General features: G+C 46.0%; 1 protein-coding gene across 6 annotated transcripts in view; it reads right to left on the reverse strand.

The window, feature by feature from the left end:
- Positions 1–19568, reverse strand: part of TRIO (trio Rho guanine nucleotide exchange factor) — a 1129982-nt gene that overhangs the window by 732780 nt on the left and 377634 nt on the right. For all 6 annotated transcript variants that reach the window (XM_040353401.1, XM_040353397.1, XM_040353396.1 and 3 more), the window contains one exon: positions 14903–15017. In XM_040353401.1, coding sequence (XP_040209335.1) covers positions 14903–15017 — 115 coding nt within the window. The remainder of the gene's footprint in view (positions 1–14902; positions 15018–19568) is intronic.

Genomic DNA, 19568 nt, shown 5'->3' on the forward strand with positions numbered 1-19568 from the left:
AAAAAAATTGTCAGAAATCTCTGCCCATTCTCTGATGACATGGGACAACCATCCCCCTACCCCTATCCTGGTGTATCTGGGAATTTGTGGAAGGGGCTGAGGGGGGGAAAGAGACCCCCCGTTTTGCTTGTCTTTGTTAAAAGACCACTTCTTATATGCCTGTTTTAAAATTAACCTGGTTTTGGAAGCCACAAAAAGGCCTCTTATTCTGGGGCTTATTCCTTAGGAAGAAGGGAACAGTTTAATCTTCTCAGAGGAACGAGCTAGGGCCTCCACTAAGGAGGAACGGAATAAGAGCTTGCCTTCAAAGAGTATGCACAGAGTTTATTCTTGGAGGGAAGAACACCTTCCCAAGATTTAAGCCAGATAGCTTGGCTAGCTGAATTAATGAGAGCAGAAGAGCTGGCTGCAGATTTTACGCAATCTTTTGTTGCATCAGCCAAAAAGGCAACCGACTTGGCAATGAGACTTCTTAATCTCCTCTTTGGGGGTGTCGGATGAAAGAGGATCATCCAGACACTGAACCCATACATCTAAATTCCTAGCCACACAGGTGGATGGTACCGCCGGACCCAAAGAAAAAGCTAAAGCATTCCAGGCCTTACTAGCAATGAATTGGCCTTTCTATCCATTTGATCCTTAAGGACCCTAGAGTCTTCAAAAGAAAGATCTGAACTTCTGGACACCTGGGACATAGGGGCATTTAATTTAGGATACTTAAAGAAAACTTCCTCAAACTCAGACTCAAAAGGAAACATTGTGTGTCCTCTGGACTGCAACAACCTTTTTTCAGGTTCTTTCCACTCAAAGAATCATGTCCTTAAGTGACTGGTGCACCGGAAAAGCTCTCGACTTCCACCCCTGTAGACCCCTATACATTTTATCCTGTACAGATTGGGCTTGCTGTGGCATCACAATCAGATCTTCGACTGGAAAAAGATAGCTAGTTGAGCTACCTGTATCTTCCTCTGATGCAGACTTCTCATCAGATGAAGAAAATGGATTCTCACCTTCTTCCAGATCAGAAGCATTGTGTGAACTAATGGTCTCAGATACTAACAGAGGAAGGGATCTAGCCGAGGCTGAAGGCTCTTGAGCTATGGGTCTAGAGGAGGAAGGCCCTAGTCCAGCTACCCTGTCATTAAAGGACCAAAAGGAGGCCACTACCTCCTTCATAGAAAACAATGAGGTTGATTTACTAAAACTGGAGAATATGCTAAATCTGGTATCAGCTGTGCATGGTAGCCAATGAAGCTTGTTCAATTAGACTTTGATTTAAATAAAAACAAAAAAACTGGAAGATGATTGGTTACTTTATAACCATCAGAAAGCCTGGCCCTACTGTTACCACATTTCTTCTTAACCTGGTTTGGCCTAGAAAAAAGCAGAAACAAGAACCATAAACAAAAAAGGTCCATACAAAAGTCCACTGCTGTAGAAGCTATCCACAGACAAGGGCTTACCTTGGGGGCAGTATGGGAATCCGGATGCTGCCGCTGGCACAATCCGAGCGGGCGCTCCATCCTCAGACCTGTCCTCAAGCTCCATGTAATGGCAAACGGAGATCGGGCAGAGAAATAGACTGCTGCTGTACCACTAAATGCGCCTTTCTGGTGTTCAGCAGCCTGTTCCCCAAGCAGCATGTCCTCAGTGTATCCATGCCGTGCTTCCTTACGGAAACAATGGCACCCGGAAGCGCATCATGTGACTTCTGGTTCCGGTGCCATCTTGCCGCGTCAACGGAAGTCCTCCGACGCCATCTTGGTACACTGTGGTGAAGCACGAGGAGGACACAATTGCACACAGCCAGAGCTGAGGAAAAATGGAAGGTAGTTGCCACCTTTCACACCACAGATAGGCAAGTTACCTACAAAATAGGGAACCCTTCTGGTCAGAAAGTACAGGACTAACACACAAGACTTGGCCACAACTAGTCCTGCAAGATACCAGAAAAGGGGGGTACACCAACCACAGTTATTAGACCTAAGAAAACAAAAGACATGCTCTCGTGCTCCTGGAGGGTCTGAAAACACAAAACAACTGAGGGTCAGAGGAAAGGCAGGGGCCTTGTAAATTTTATCTGATTTAAGTTTCCTTTGGAGGGCAAAGCCAATCATCCCTCAAGTAGCTGTCCTGGAAGGTGAGAGGGGAAAAAGCCTTTACCACTCTGCCTGAACAAAAACATTTGTACACATTTTAGGGGGTGTTTAGGGTAAAGCACTACAATGGAGCAGACTAAATACATTGTTGAGTGACTAGGCTAGGTGTGTATGGGCCAAGGATAGCATGCTGGAGAGGTTAGTGAAGGCAAGTATGCATGTAGGCCAAACAAGGAGCATTAAAAGCTTACAGCATGCATTAGGAAAAAAGGGGACATTCACAACATATTACAATAATGGTAATTAGGGAATGAAGAAAGAAATACAATACATTAGCAAACATTAAATACAGAATGTGATGTTAAAGGAGAACACTTTCCCTTAATATAGTCCTTCTGCAGGAATTGGATGATGACAGAACTGGACTCTGGGATAATGATCCCCAGAGCCTGGGGGGAGATGCCTGTCGAGAACTTGAGGTCCTGCAGACTTCTCCCAGTCGCCAAGTAGCGCAACTTGCGACTAGCCTTTGCTCGGCAGTGATGGCTTGTCGCAAGCAGTGTCCTGCTTCGTGATATAAGGGGACAGCAAAGCCAACAGACTGAAAAATGGGGTCCGTCATAATTCCGAAAATCATCAGGATTATGCTCCTGGATCTCCCACAGCAAAGGCATATGACAGAATTGGTCACACTGGAGCAACAATTCTTCGTCCATGAACTCCTCCTCACTCTGTTCATGGACTGAGCTTGGGTCAAAGCAAGAGGCCCAACACCACACAGCAATAACTCTACGACGAGTACGTACCCGAAACATAGCTAGAAAACGGTTGGCTGGTCAGAACGAACTAACAGAACGCACTGAAGAACAGCAAGGCTTTTGAAGAACGACCAGAAAATCAGAAACGAGCGGACAAGAATGCACTGAAAAACAGATACTAACTCACTACACGCACTGAAAGACGGATACAAACCAACAAGCGCAAACTGAACAGCAGAAAACTATCTGAAAAGCACAAAGACTGAACAGCGTGAATCGTCTCTCAAACTTTTACCAACACAAGATTAGCAAAAAGCAGCCAAAAGGGTGGCGCCATTGGAATGGAACTTCCCCTTTATAGTGCCGTTGTATGTCACCTTGTTCTTGGCGGTCATAATTTGGTGTGACCGTGTGTACGCAAGACAAGCTTGAGTGGAATTCCGTCGAAAAAAACATCAGATTAATTGGAAAACACTCAATATAAAACCATCCGATCAATATAAATTATAGCTCCAGCATTGAGCTAGAAGGAACCTGTTGCAGAAGTTGCTCGACATGTTTCACTCGAATTGAGCTTCTTCAGGAGCTTGAACAGATAATGATACAGGTCAAGAGAGAAATGCACAGGATGGAACATAAATGAGTAAATCTATGTTGTATATAGGTACAGATTAAACAATGCAATGCAGTATACATAAATTGGGGGGGGGGAGAAAAGAATACATATAATCATTGATATAGATATAGTACAATATAAGTTCACATATATTAAGGTGTATAACCCTGGCACAACACTTACCACAATGGACCGGACCAAGTCACAAAACAAGAGGTGTATAAAGCATAATGGGAAATGAAACACCAAACAGCACACGTCGCCGTCAGTAGATTTGGACCAAAAATCCAAACAACCCGACCCTCAATTAGGAGCCATAGTAAGAAAGAGCCTAGTATAGACAAAAGTATATATTTTTATTTTTGGAAAAGTCAACTACTACAATGACAAGTATTTGTATACCCAAAGTATATTCACTTGATATACCTTGTTTAGAAAGAAGAGTGTGGAATCAATATTTTCCAAAAGCACAACTTTGGGGCTGTAGCTTTTTAAAGTGCATTCCAAGTTTGACAAGATGCAATACATCCAGAAATGGCTGGGTGATTAAGATGCACAACAATAGGACCATAAAAAATAAGAATATGAAATAAATATTCAAAAATAGCGCCACATGAAGGGGTCAGACCTCTCAGAGTTAATGGCCCCTTTCAATGGCGAACTATCCAATGCTACATCAATGATAGGACATCTCACAAAGGAGTTACCTGTAGTGAAGAGTCCCACAATTAATCAGGTATGCAGCGTTGGAGGGACAGAGCCCTCAAGTTTCTACATTTCCCAGGGGTTATGCCAGGTGTCATGGCTGAAGCCGCGCTCTTAAATACCATCCCGACAGCGCCGGGATGCGGACAAGTGACAGTGGCATGAGTCCCCGCCCAATGGCTGTGCGTCATCCAATAGGTGCAAGCGGGTCCCGCGCATGCGCAAACACGAAACACGGGACGGGCTGCCTTGACGCTGAAGCGCAACACGCCATCTTGGGTGAGGGAAAGCAGCCTGGCATAGTACAGAACCGATGGAAAAAAGGTGCACAATTAAAAAGTGTGCACAAAATAACAAACAAAGCTAATGCCTGAACAGAGGGGGATTTAAAATTCACACCTAGATATCAAAGGAGGGGCATGGCACCAAATGAAAGATTGATTGGACAATCAAGAGATGACAGACCCCGGGTCTTTTGGATATCTATTGATTCCACGCTCTTCTATCTAAACAAGGTATATCAAGTGAATATATTTTGGGTATACAAATATTTGTCATTGTAGTAGTTGACTTTTCCAAAATTAAAAATATATACATTTGTCTATACTAGGCTCTTTCTTACTATGGCTCCTCATTGAGGGTCGGGTTGTTTTGATTTTTGGTCCCAATCTACTGACAGCGACGTGTGCGGTTTGGTGTTTCATTTCCCATTATGCTTTATACACCTCTTGTTTTTTGACTTGGTCCGGTCCGTTGTGGTAAGTGTTGTGCCAGGGTTATACACCTTAATATATGTGAACTTATATTGTACTATATCTAGATCAATGATTATATTTATTATTTTCTCCCCCCCAATTTATGTATACTGCATTGCATTGTTTAATCTGTACCTATACACAACATAGATTTACTCATTTATGTTCCATCCTATGCATTTCTCTTGACCTGTAACATTATCTGTTCAAGCTCCTTAAGAAGCTCAATTTGAGCGAAACATGTAGAGCAACTTCTGCAACAGGTTCCTTCTAGCTCAATGCTGGAGCTATAATTTATATTGATCGGATGGTTTTATATTGAGTGTTTTCCAATTAATAAAAATGTTCAACCTTTTTTTACATTATCCGTGTTATTGTATTTACTAGCACTGTTTAAAAGTCCTCAGGGTTTGTTACCCTTTCCCCATTATGCATTGTATATCCCTAAAGGAGTTTTCAGGATCTGGGATCCATAGGGAAGCATCACAGCCCTGAACCTGTATAGCAGCCTGTGGCTGACTATTTGCACGGCACAAAGTGCCAGGTTGAGACCGCCCTGCAGGATCCAATGCAACATTACTGTGTGGGGAGTAGGCTACAGCTTCCAAGATTTTACTAAGGTTGCACAGATCTGGATGCACTGCTTCTATAAGATAGTGAAGGAGTTGACTGAAGAGTTGATTAACTAATCCAAAGATGAGGGGCGTGTCCGGATGTGATCGAGGCAGGACGTGCTCTAAGGGAGCTCCGCAACACTCCTGTCTAATTATCCGTCTTTTGGAGCGTATGTGCCCGGATTTTGGAGATTGAAGCTCCGATCCTGGTGGGGTGACATCTGGTCATGCGAAAGGGGGCAGGAAAACACGGCCACCAGACCCCGAAGTGCCAGTGCCAGACCCGCTCCACACGAGGCTCGGACGTGGGCCTTGCCGCCGCCATCTTGCCTTCCCCTCCTTCCTCCAAAAGCGCTAGGAAACTAGCCAGGAAGATGGCCCATGTTGAGGGAGCTGCACAGGACATCCGTGCGGAGGATCCCCTGCCCGTCCCTCCGATCCAGGATGCAGCACAGGAGGCGATTACCCGCCCGACCCTGGAGGCGATCAACGCCAGCAAGGCCGCAGTTATGGTGAGCATTGATCAACAAGCCACTGAATGCACCCTGATTAGGCATGATCTTGACAAGATCAGGGGGAGGTTAACGGAGGCTGAGGAGAGGATCTCTAATGTGGAGGATGAGACACAGGCGCAGGGCAATCAGTTATCCGAATTGCAGGCCGTGGTGAAACTATTACAGGACCGTGCAGATGATGCTGAGGACAGGCAAAGGAGGAATAATGTTCGCGTGGTGGGACTACCGGAGGGGGCAGAAGGCCCACAGTCCACCACCTTTGCTGAGGCCTTTTTCAAGCAGCTGCTGAATGGGTGAGCGACCCCCGACGTATGTGGTTGAAAGGGCGCACAGGGCGCCCATGGGCAGAAGACCCTGGGGGGACTACCCACGTCCCTTCCTGGTGAGGTTCCTGAACTAAAGGGATAGGGACATGATCCTAACTGCATCCAGAAAGACCCAAGAGCTGAAATATGAAAATGCCAAGGTAATGCTTTTTCCTGATTTCTCGGCGCAGACAGAGAAGAAGGCGCTCATTTAACCAATTCCAGACCGCTGTACGACTATATACGGCCACACTTTAAAAACGGCGGTCTCCGCGGCGAATTCCTCGCGAGATCGCCGTTATCGGCGGCGGGAGAGGGCCCCCCTCCCGCCGCTCTCCCGCGCCCTCCGCTTACCGGAGCCGTCGATAGCAGCGGAGGAGATCGGGTCCGCTCGGCTGCTGTGTGGGAAAGCGAGTGAGGGAAAAATCGCCCCCACCCGTCCCCATAGCTCTGCTGGGCGGAAGGGACGTCAAAACGTCAGTCCCGCCCAGCGTCTTAAAGAAACATTGTTTTTGTCATTTGAAAAAATGACAGTTTCAATTTTTATTTTTATTTTTTTTTGCATGTTAGTCTAAATATGAGATCTGAGGTCTTTTTGACCCCAGATCTCATATTTAAGAGGACCTGTCATGCTTTTTTCTATTACAAGGGATGTTTACATTCCTTGTAATAGGAATAAAAGTGATCATTTATTTATTTATTTTCCAGTGTAAAAAATAATAAAAAAAAAAAAAATTTTGAAAGTGCCCCGTCCCGACGAGCTCGCGCGCAGAAGCGAACACATACGTGAGTAGCGCCCTGCATATGAAAACGGTGTTCAAAGCACACAAGTGAGGTATCGCCGCGATCGTTAGAGCGAGAGCAATAATTATAGCCCTAGACCTCCCCTGTAACTCAAAAAATGCAACCTATAGAATTTTTTAAACGTCGCCTATCGAGATTTTTAAGGGTAAAAGTTTGACGCCATGCCACGAGCGGGCGCAATTTGTAAGCATGACATGTTGGGTATCATTTTACTTGGCGTAACATTATCTTTCACAATATATAAAAAAATTGGGCCAAATGTATTGCTGTCTTATTTTTTAATTCAAAAAACAAAGTGTGCTTGTAGGACCGCTGCGCAAATATGGTGTGACAAATAGTATTGCAATGATCGCCATTTTATTCTCTAGGGTATTAGAAAAAAAAATATATAATGTTTGTGGGTTTTAAGTAATTTTCTAGCAAAAAAAAAAGTTTTAGTCTTGTAAACACCAAATCTGAAAAACACCCATGGTACTGAAGTGGTTAATGATGTCAGGAGAAGATTGCGTGAGAAAAACATACAGTACAGCATGCTTTATCCCAGCAAACTGCGGGTGCAACATCAGGGTACTATGAAGTTTTTTGATAACCCGCGTGATGCCTGTGACTGGCTGGACAGGAATCCCTGAAGAGGCTCCATCACAAGCCGAGTATTGGTTTCTATTTCCTGAGCTTCTGGTGCCTTAGATGGCTGTACTTTGAGGTGGCGCTTTGAGCTTGCTGGCAGGACCAAGGTCCTTTTTGTTTTGTTTTGTTCCATTTTTGTGCTGCACTTTGCAGTCATTTTTTCCTGTTGGCTGAAGCTGCAAGATACATCTTTTTGCCCCCTTTCTATTCTATAATTTATGGTTTGCTTTTTGGGCTTTTCTTCGCATTGCTTCAAAGGGGCTGGGAGGCAGGACTGTTTGATATATTTTGCATTCTCTGATATTATCTGTGCCCCTATTTGAACTATTAGCCCTGACGCCACTAGATGGGAGTAGTATGCTGTTTTTTCCTTTATTTTATATAGGGTTGTCCCGATACCACTTTTTTTAGGACCGAGTACAAGTACCGATACTTTTTTTCAAGTAGTCGCCGATACCGAATACCGATACTTTTTTTAAATGTGTCCCCAAATGCAGCCATGTCCCCCCCATATGCAGCCATGTCCCCCACATATGCAGCCATGTCCCTCTAGCCATGTCCCTCACATATGCAGCCATGTCCCTCTAGCCATGTCCCTCACATATGCAGCCATGTTCCTCACATATGCAGCCATGTCCCTCTAGCCATGTCCCTCACATATGCAGCCATGTCCCTCTAGCCATGTCCCTCACATATGCAGCCATGTCCCTCTAGCCATGTCCCTCACATATGCAGCAATGTCCCTCTAGCCATGTCCCTCACATATGCAGCAATGTCCCTCTAGCCATGTCCCTCACATATGCAGCCATGTCCCTCTAGCCATGTCCCTCACATATGCAGCCATGTCCCTCTAGCCATGTCCCTCACATATGCAGCCATGTCCCTCTAGCCATGTCCCTCACATATGCAGCAATGTCCCTCTAGCCATGTCCCTCACATATGCAGCAATGTCCCTCTAGCCATGTCCCTCACATATGCAGCCACGTCCCTCTAGCCATGTCCCTCACATATGCAGCCATGTCCCTCACATATGCAGCAATGTCCCTCTAGCCATGTCCCTCACATATGCAGCAATGTCCCTCTAGCCATGTCCCTCGATGCGGCGGCGCGATGCGGCGGCAGCGGCGGGGGGGGAAAGGGGGGAGAAAGTATTCTATTTAGGTATCGGGGGCATTTGCGCGAGTACGAGTACTCCCGCAAATACTCGGTATCGGTCCCGATAACGATACTGGTATCGGTATCTGGACAACCCTAATTTTATATCAGGTCCTGATTTTGTGGCTCCAAGTTAGACCCTGTTCATGTGGAGCTCCCTGGAGCCAAGGAAGACTATCGGTTTCCACTGTTGAACAAGTGATCGTTCGGAGGATTTGTTTTATTTTTGCAAACTTGCTACTCAGTTCCCGGTCCTCGATTAGCGTGGGCCTCTCTTCAGTTCTTGATAATGTGTTCTGATCTTCTGGGTTTATTTAAGATGCACCTGGGACAAGTTTTTTTACGGGGGAATATGGCTAATGTGATTAAATTTGTATCTTGGAATGTCCGGGGTCTGAATAGTAAATTTAAAAGGGCCTCGATGTTGCAGTATCTGAAAGTGGTTAAGCCGCATGTTGTTCTCTTACAGGAGACTCACCTGGAAGGTAGTAGAATTCTGGCCTTACGTAAACACTGGATTCAAAAAGCATTTTATGCCACATATTCCACATTTGCCAGGGGTGTGTCTATACTTATTAGTAAGGCGCTTCCCTGCACAGTACACCAGGTAATAACTGACCCGGGGGGGGGGGGCGTAAAATGTTGCTTGTTAATGTATATGTGCCACCTCCTTTTACTGTACAATTATTGTATGATCTGTTTGTGAAGTTGGCACCTCATGCACATCTGCCGCTTCTGATGATGGGGGATTTCAGTGCCACATTAGGGGTGCTGGATTCTTCCAATCCTGGGAGGGGGGGGTCGCAGGACTTGTTGTCCTGGGCATCTATGGCTGGTTTGACTGAAATATGGCGAGCTAAGAATCCTAGCACTACATGCTATTCTCACCTTTCTCAGACACATCGTTCCTCGGCTAGGATTGACCTGGCATTTGGGAATCAGGCCATGCTGTCCTATGTGAGGGGGGCGGATTACCTGCCAGGAGGTCCATCAGATCATAACCCGCTCTCTGTCTCCTTGCTCTTCCCGGCAGTTGGGGGGGGCGCAGAGTTGGAGACTGTCCCCGGGTTGGTTGCAGGAGGAGCAGGTCTCTACGCATTTGCTTGAGGCAGTTGATAACTATTGGGCTTTGAATGAGGACTCAGCAGACCCAACGGTTGTGTGGGATGCTTTTAAGGCAGTGATTCGGGGGGAATCTATCACGGCTATTAAGAGGGTCAGAGTAGATCAGAATGCTGACATTCAGGGACTGCAGGATAAGGAGAGGGAGTGCGCGACTGTGCATGCTGCTGATCGAACTGACGCCTCTTATGCTGCCTTGTTGGAGGCTAGACGTAGACTTTCTATGCACTGTAATGACCTGGCGCATACGGAAGCTAAACATAGAGCAAATTCATTGTTTTCTGAGGGGGACAAGAATGGAAAATTGCTGGCTAGGTTGGTGGCGGACCAAAATCACATTGAACATATTTCAGTAATTAGGGGGCAAAATGGCGACCTGGTTGGGGACCCGACAGCAGTTTTGGCTGAGTTTCAGGCTTATTTTTCAGCCCTGTACGCCCCCGATCCCGACGTATGACCATACTGCCCTGCGTGACTTGCTGGGAAATTTGACCCTTCCTAAGTTATCAGAAGAAGACTGTGTGGCTTTAGAGGCCAAAATTACAAATAAGGAGGTGGTGTCGGCGATTTTTGTCTTCCCGCCTAATAAGGTGCCGGGTCCGGATGGATTCCCGGCAGACTTTTATAAGTCATATGTTGACCAACTGGCTCCCAGGCTCACAACCTTATTTGAGTGCTGCCTACAGAAGAAGATGCTTCCAGCGTCAATGCTTGATGCATATATTATCCTATTACTTAAGCCAGGTAAGGATCCGCTAGAATGCTCGTCGTATAGACCCATTGCCTTACTGAATATGGACCTTAAGATTTTGACGAAAGTATTAGCGAGGAGACTGGCACTGGTTATATCCTCCCTGGTGGATGTTGACCAGACAGGATTTATGCCGGGTAAGTCCACAGATACTAACCTGAGAAGACTCTTTACGCACCTACAGCTTCCTAAATTGGATTCGTCCTACAGGGTAATTGTTTCTATTGATATAGAAAAGGCCTTTGACTCAGTGGACTGGCATTTTATGCATACAGTCCTTGAGTCTATGGGTTTTGGGCAGTCATTTCGGAATTGGATATCGTTATTATACAGCACACCTAGGACAGCCATTCGTCTGGGGGGGTTCTGCCTCTGAGTATTTCTCAATTGGGAGGGGCACTAGGCAGGGGTGCCCTTTGTCACCCTTTCTTTGCCCTCATGATGGAGCCTCTGGCGGTGGCACTGAGGGCGTCGGAGGACCTAAAGGCAATTAGGGTGGGTAGCATAGATGAGGGCTTGGCATTGTATGCAGATGATCTTTTGCTGTTTTTACGAGACCCGGGGGAGTCGTTAGTCACTGCTCTGGATATTATGAACACGTTTACCACCTATTCCAGGTTGAAAGTTAACTGGGGCAAATCGTCCATACTACCTTTGGATGAAGGGGCTAGTGCAAAGGCGAATTCGAACTTGCCGCTAAAATGGGTCACGCAGATAACTTATCTGGGGGTGAAGGTGACGGCGAGCGTGCTGGACTACATGTCTCAACTTGCTGCCCCTTTTGACATTTTTCAAACAAAAAGCGCAGGCTTGGCAGAGGCTTCCCTTGTCTTTGATTGGCAGGATTAACCTCCTGAAGATGAAGATTCTTCCGGTTATTTTGTATTTTCTGAGGAATGCTCCGGTCTGGATAACGAAGTCCTTCTTTCGGAAACTGGATAGTATCACCAGCTCGTTTCTCTGGGCACCCAAAATGCCTAGGGTGGGGTTGAAGGTCTTGCAGGAGCCGTGGGGCCAGGGGGGGCTGGCGCTACCTGACTGGCGTAAGTACTACTTGGCTGGTCAGTTGGTTTTTGTACATAGGTGGCTGAGTTCGGATGCGGGAGATTCGGCTACTATACTGGAGGCAGCTCATTTGGGATCTTATGAGTCCCTCCGCCTGGCTATTCATAGGGGTACGGGTAGAGATCTCCCTCTTACGGATTCTATGAAGGCTACTGTAAAGGCTTGGGAGGAGGTAGAGAAGTTAGCTTGTCCAAGTTACAAAGGGTTTTCCCCCTCAACTCCCCTGTGGATGAACCCGAAACTACAACAGTTCTATAGGTTTGATGACGCTGTCGGGTGGGCATCTAAGGGGGTTAAATTGCTTAAGGATGTTACTCGAGATGGGGTACTTTTGACGTTTGATCAATTGAAGGCCAAACATGATCTTCCTAACTCACAATTTTTCCGATATTTGAGACTGAGACATGCATTTCAGACGCTGTTTGGGACGCAGACGGTAGAATCCTTCCCTTCTAGATTAGAGGACTTACTTATGACAGAAGACTTGCCCAAGACGTTGTCAGTGACCTATAAAGAGTTATTTAAAACCAGTCCCAAGGCATTACTCAAGTGCAGAGAGCGGTGGGAGGCGGAGGTTCCAGGTATACAGGGGGAGGAGTGGGATGACATGTGGGACCGTCCATTTAAATATCTGGTGGCGGCTAGGGACCGGCTGATTCAGTTCAAATTTTTACATAGAGTGTATGTTGGCTTCGATCTATCCGTCGAGGTTGGCTTCGATCTATCTGTCGGTGCCCTCAGAGTGTTAGAGGTGTACGTTTGCTCCGGCGGACGCTCATCGTGTATTCTGGGGCTGCCCCCAAATCCAGCAGTTTTGGATTGGGGTCACGTCCTGTATAGCAGAGGTTCTGGGGGTACCGGTCCCGCAGGAAATAAGTGTATGTCTACTCGGCTTGGTGGAAGAGGTGGTCCCGTCTAGGGCTCACAGAACTTTAATCAGTACCCTACTGTTCTACGGGAAGAAAGCCATTTTGCTTAAGTGGAGGAGTCCGGGGGCCCCAGAGGTTGCTTTCTGGAAGGGGCTGGTAAATGCTATGCTTCCCTATTATAAGGCGACGTATTTGTCTCGGGGGAGTGTGGGGAAATTTGAAAAAGTATGGAGGGCCTGGTATGAATCTGATCTGACGGTTGGGTAGTGGGGAATGATATCTGAACTCTGAAGATTCCTGTACTACATAATTGTCTCATTTAGTCCAGGTGCATCGGGGATGGTAGTTTGTGTCTCGCATTGGAGAAGTGGAGGCCTTTATTCACTATGATATTGGAAATGATTTGACGGGGGAAGGGAACTGAGTAGGGGGGGGGGGGAGGGATGGTGTTAGGTTGTTATGACTGCTATCTGTGATGGCAAGGTTTTTTTTATGTTAGTATGTAATGGGTCATGTCGACCGTTAGGTAAGCTTGGTGTTGTGCCAAGAAATGTATATTTAGTTATGTCTAAAAACAGAAATTTTCAAAAAAAATAAATAATCCAAAGATAAGATATTAACTAGTGATTTATCTACAAGGCAAAAGAGGTCCAACACCTTAGGACTCTAGAAAAAAAAACTGAGCACTCAAGGAGTGGGCAATGGCTATTGGGGAGGTGCCCAGAGGGATGGTCTTCAAAAGCTTGCCCGCGTCCAATCACCTGAAGGTATGAGACTATAACCCAGCGTAAATGAATACTCCGACTATGTTCTGTGGTTTACGATTAAAGGAAAAGTCCAGCATGAGCTTGTTTGGCTGGGCTTCTCCTATGGGTCACAGGAGTGCAATTCCTGAAATACGTCACAAAAATCAGTCCAGGCACCGCGTCATTGTGACAATAAAGGCTGGATCCACCAGGTGCCTGGACTGATGCCCGTCTCAGCCTCTCGGCGAGCCACGGAGAGCCAGAGACGGCCGCTCCCTGCCCCGCCACAGCTCAGCATTCCAGTGAACGTGGAGAGGCTGAGAGAAGAGCTGCTGACTCACAGTCAGCAGCTCTCCGCTTGGGTATGTGTAAGAACCGAGCCATTGGCGGTGTTCGATCGCTGCATCCACCCAGGTAAGTATGAATGGGCAAAAAAAAAAAATCCATACTTCTCTTAAGTTATGTGTGTATAACTAGCTGCCCTAAACTATTCTAGTTTCATTATCATTGCAGTGTATGTATGTGTGTGGGTTTGTTTGTTTTCTTTTCCTGCTTAGAGATGGTCTTAGTTTAACATGTTGTATGATAGTGCAAATAAAAAAAGTATCACAAACAGTACTCAATTGCTTCCAAGCAAAGTTTAAAACTGTACAAGAAAATGGAGGCAAACAAGTTGTTCCTGTCAATACTAGACATATTTATGTAGGTAGCATGCTTACACCAATGGTTCATGTAGAAAACAGCATAGAAGTTGGATGTAGTCATCTAAAGCCAGGTAAAGGAGTTTAGAGAGAGGAAGAATAAGTATAAGTATAAGAGGTAGAGACCAGAGGTCTCACTGGACATTTGGCTAAAGGTTAACAACATTATTTACCAATGTCTTTGATAAAATTTATATTTTTATAAGCAATTAATAATAATACCAATAATAATGTTTACACTTTTAGATTGCATTTAAAAAAATGAATAAGGCCTCATTGCATATTGGCAGAAAAAAAAACCACACAATGTTTAGAGACATATTTTCTTTGTCTTTTTTTTTTGGTCTCTCATTGCAGCTGTATTCTAGTGTGTATATGTACACATTTTTTCCATTCAGATTCAAATTTTAGAGCAGCCTTCAGCATTAAAAAAAAAAAATAGAAGTTACACGCAAATGCATTCAAACATGTGAAAACTCACACACTTGTGCATAGATTTATTCTAATAGCTATAATAAAATAATATTATAGCCAGCAGAATGAATTTAGGTCCACATATTTGTGCACAAAAGCTGGCAGAAAGATTTTGCATAGATGGAAGTATTTTAATGCATCAGTGTGCCTAACTGACCAACAGAGCTTGTAAACTACTGTGTCTTGTAGAATTTCAGTATGACTTTTGGATGGAAACTTACTTTTTACTTGCTGTTCTGGAGCTTTAACATGTGAAACCATTCCTGGCATGTTTACGCTATTCCTGTGTAGATATTTCAAAAAGACATCAGCATTCCTTCGAGCCAGCGTACAAGCCTTAAAAATAAATTGCATATATATTACATTTTTTTCCCCCCAAAATAAAATGCAAAATAAACATTAAGGTAAACCTTCAAAAACAAAAAGTGTTAAAAGGTGAGAACTAGGGTTGTTACTGATTAAAATTGTTGTGTTCAATTACTCGATTTTTTTAAATTGATTAATCAACTAATTTTGATTAATTATAATCCACATACATTCAGATTACCACCATATATAGTCCCCACTGTAATATCAACAGACATCTCCCCCACTGTAATATCCACAGACTTCTCCCCACTGTAATCCAGTGAACTGTGAACTGTAATATGGTCCACATCTCCCCCACTGTATAGCCAAACACGAGCAGTTGAGGGGTGATGATGTCAGTGCGCCACTCTAGGCTCACCTAAGCTGCCGCCAGGTGGACAAAGATGGGAGCTAGGCCGAAGCCACTGCCTTTCCTATGACCGAGGCAGCAGTGGAGCGCCCCACGGATCACGTGGTGTGCCGATCCGCATATGGTGACCCGTTCGGATCACAGATCATTTACAATGTGTTGTACCACTAGTACCGATCAAAAGAATTTTGACCGTTAAAAAAAAAATTTATGATTAATCGAGGAATTAATCTTATATTTCCACAGCCCTAGTGAGAACCCAAGTCAGCCATTTCTGGAAAAAAAATAGAATTTTTTGTATTCACCGTAAAATCCTTTTCTCTGAAGTCCATGGACGGACACAGCTCCTTAAATCTTGACAAGTGGGTTATGTTCCCTGTTTACAGGAGAGGACTAGGCAGAAACATGTTAAATAGTTAAATACATGTTACATTAACAGAGTTGAACAGCCCCGCCCAAGGGGGCGGTCCCTCCAGACATAACCCTCCTCACTGCAGCTTGCAGCCTCAGTTCGTAACAAGCAGTACAAACCTAAAAAGGAGGGGTGGGAGCTGTGTCCGTCCATGGACTTCAGAGAAAAGGATTTTACGGTGAGTACAAAAAATCCTATTTTCTCTTATCGTCCATGGACGGACACAGCTCGTTAAATCTTGACAAGTGGGACGTCCCCAAGCAGTGTCAAATAACGAGGGGTGGGAAATATATCAGTAAAACCAATTTTAACTTCACCCCAAAACAAGCAGAGCTCCTCAACGGAGGAGGTGCAACTTTAAACAGCCGCCGGCAAAAACTAGCGGCTGAAAAAAACATCATAAGATGCACTCACAGCAACCATGTAAATTCTGGAAAAAGCATGAACGGACGAGCAAATCGCCGCCTCGCACACCTGTGAGACCGAGGCATGATGTCGAAAAAAAAAAAAAAAAAAAACCAGGAAGCACCAATTGCCCTGGTCGAAAGGGGCGTGACCGGAAAGGGGGGCCCGCCCCTTAGGAGCATAGGCCTGTATGACGGCCTGCCTTATCCACAGAGAAATGGATGAATCGACGAGACCGCCAGGCCCTTTTGTGGACCAGACACCAACACAAAAGAGTCAGAAGCTCCGAAACAGAGCCGTAGTAGGCTGGTATACCCGCAAAGCACGTACCACGCCTAAAGTATGAAAAGCCGAAACCTCCTTCGGAAGAAGGGAAGGTCGCGGGCGCACCATCACCTAATCCTTATGGAGGATCAAGCATGGCAGCTTGCAAGACAAGACCGCCAACTCAGAAACCCCTCTAACAGAGGTAAAGGCCACTAAAGGGGCCACCTTCTGAGATAGTGTCAAGAGAAAATCTCTCTGAGGTTTCCAAAAGGAAGGTTCCTGAAGAACCGAGAGCACCAGAGTCAAAACTCATGGGGGAAGAGATGGGCCAAGAGGGGAAAGTATATGACAAACCCCCTGCACACAAAAAAAGGGGACCCACCAGGGAACGGGCCGCAAAAAGGCCACAGCCAAGGCTGAAATCTGCCCCCAAACGGTGCTTTAAGCAATTTTTAGATCCACTCCAAGCTTTAAAAACAGCAGGACCCTGGACACCGAGAGTACGTCCGTTGACGTCACTCCATCCCTTCGCACCAAGAGAGGTGTGACAGTAGATCCTCCGGAAGAAGACTACGGTGCCCTGTTGAGATGACCGAGTCAGACAGACCCCGGTCACCTAAAGTCTGGCTTCCAATAACCATGTTGAGCAAGTCAGTGACTGTACATATCAGGACACGTACTTACCGAGATCGAGATGCTGCGGACGGCTAACCTTTGCGAACTGGCGCTAACCTTCCTCCGAGGGTGGAAACAGAGAGAGGGAAGCACCAGAAGGCACCGGCACCGGAGGGTAGCTGGGTAGTAGCCGAGGTGAAGATCACAAGTGTGGGATCCGGAACCACAGGATACTTTAGAAGCCGGAAGCCAATGCAAAGTCAATCAGGAGCAGGAATAAGGAAGTCCAAGAAGCAAGCCAGGTTCAGGGAATGGAGACAGCAGCAAGTCCGAGATTCAAGCCGGGATCAGGGTTCACAGAGAGAAGCGAGTCCAAAGTCCAGAGCCGGGGTCAGAGGTAAGAGAAGGCAGCACGAGCCGAGGTCAGGTATCTAGTCAAGCAATCAGGTAATCCAGGTCAAGAGGTTAGTTCAAGGGATAAAGCACATACAGGAACTGATGACAAACCAGCAATTAGCAAAGGGGAAGGGGCTGGCTTAAATAGGCCGCACTGGCCACTGATTGGTCCACAGAAGTACAGGTTCAGGACCAGGTTCCAACGGACAGCACACAGTATAGCACTGAGCAGTGGCTCAGAGACAAAAGAGCTGGACCTGCAATGGAGAGATCCTGGGTTCGATTCCACCCAGGACCAACTGGGGAAAGAGACCGTGGAAGGTCTGCGCCCTGACAGTGCCCCCCCCCCCTAGGGGCGGACTCCGGATGCCCAAACTGTCCATTAACTCAGGATGTTCACGTTGAAAGGACCGAATCAACCGAGGGGCATGAATGTTTCTGGAAGGCTCCCATGAACTGTCCTCCGGGGGATAGCCCTTCCATTTAATTAAGTATTGGAGATGTCTCCCTCTTTTCCTGCAGTTAAGGATAGCTTCCACTTCAAACTCTCTTTCTCCTTCAACCTCTATTGGTGGAGGTGGAGGCTCTGCTCTCCCTTGGAAAGGATCCGGGACCAGGGGTTTAAGAAGTGAGGCATGAAATACGGGGTGAATTCGGTAAGAATCAGGTAAGGCCAGTTCAAAGGCTACAGGATTAATCTTGCGTTTAATCTCGAAAGGATCGATGAATTTCGGGCCCAATTTTTGTGAAGGAACAGGTAATTTTAGATTAGAGGCGGACAGCCAGACTTTCTCTCCCACCTCAAAAGTGGGACAGTCCCTTCTACCTTTGTCATAAAATTTCTTAAAGTCCTCCTGAGCCCGCTGCATCACCTCTTGTAAGTTTCAGAAATTCTGTTGAATGGATACTAACCGTTCTTGGACGGCTGGAACAGAAGCTTCGGGAATAGAGTCCGGTAAGAAGGGAGGATGGAAGCCATAATTTGCCCAAAACGGTGTTTGATTTGTGGAGGCATGAATGGAGTTGTTATATGCGAATTCTGCAGATACTAATAGTGAACGCCAGTCATTCTGGGAGACTGAGCAGAAACAACGGAGGTACTGCTCCAAGGTCTGGTTAGTTCTTTCCGTTTGGCCGTTGCTTTGCGGATGATAGGCAGAGGACAGACAAATCTTCACTTCCAGGGACTTACACAGTTCCCTCCAGAACTTGGATGTGAACTGTGTACCCCTATCGGATACGATACTCTTGGGGACTCCGAGAAGTCTAACGACCTCTTTAAAAAAAAAAATTGCCGTATCGGAAGCTGAGGGCGTGCCAACCATGAGCAAAAAATGTGCCATTTTTGACAACCGGTCAACCACGACTAGAATCGTGGTGAACCCTTCAGAGGGTGGTAGGTCAACGATAAAGTCCATTGAGATGTCTGCCCATGGACGTTCCGGAATGGGCAGTGGCTTGAGAAGACCCCAGGCCCTGGTGTTAGGACCCTTGTTGCGTTGGCAACGGACACAGGAGGAGGCCACATAGGTTTTGCAGTCACGCCGCCACTTAGGCCACCAGAAGGATCGAGCAATTAGTTCGGAGGTCTTACGTGTTCCAAAATGGCCTGCCATCTTGAGGTCATGGAAGGTACCCAGGAGTAGCTGTCTTACTTCCCTTGGCACGAAGATCTTATCTCGAGACCACCACAAATCTTCCCGTTTTACAAGTGAAGAGGTTTCCGGATCTGTACATTGGCGAGATGCCAATTTAAGAGAATTGAGGAAGTCTGATTGAGCGATCAGAAAAAAGTTGTGAGGGTTCAGGATAGTGCTGGGTTCTGAAGTATCAGGTGTTTCCGGGAACATTCTTGAAAGAGCATCGGCTTTACCGTTTTTTGAACCGGGTCTATAGGTTATGTGGAAGTTAAACCGCGTGAAAAAGAGGGCCCAGCGAACCTGCCTGGGTCTTAGACGCTTAGCGGAACGCAAATACTCTAAGTTTTTGTGGTCTGTAAAAATTATGATAGGGTGAATAGCTCCTTCCAGTAAGTACCGCCATTCCTCCAATGCGAATTTGATAGCAAGCAACT

This window comes from Rana temporaria, chromosome 5, assembly GCF_905171775.1.
Source record: "Rana temporaria chromosome 5, aRanTem1.1, whole genome shotgun sequence".
Lineage (NCBI taxonomy): Eukaryota > Metazoa > Chordata > Amphibia > Anura > Ranidae > Rana > Rana temporaria.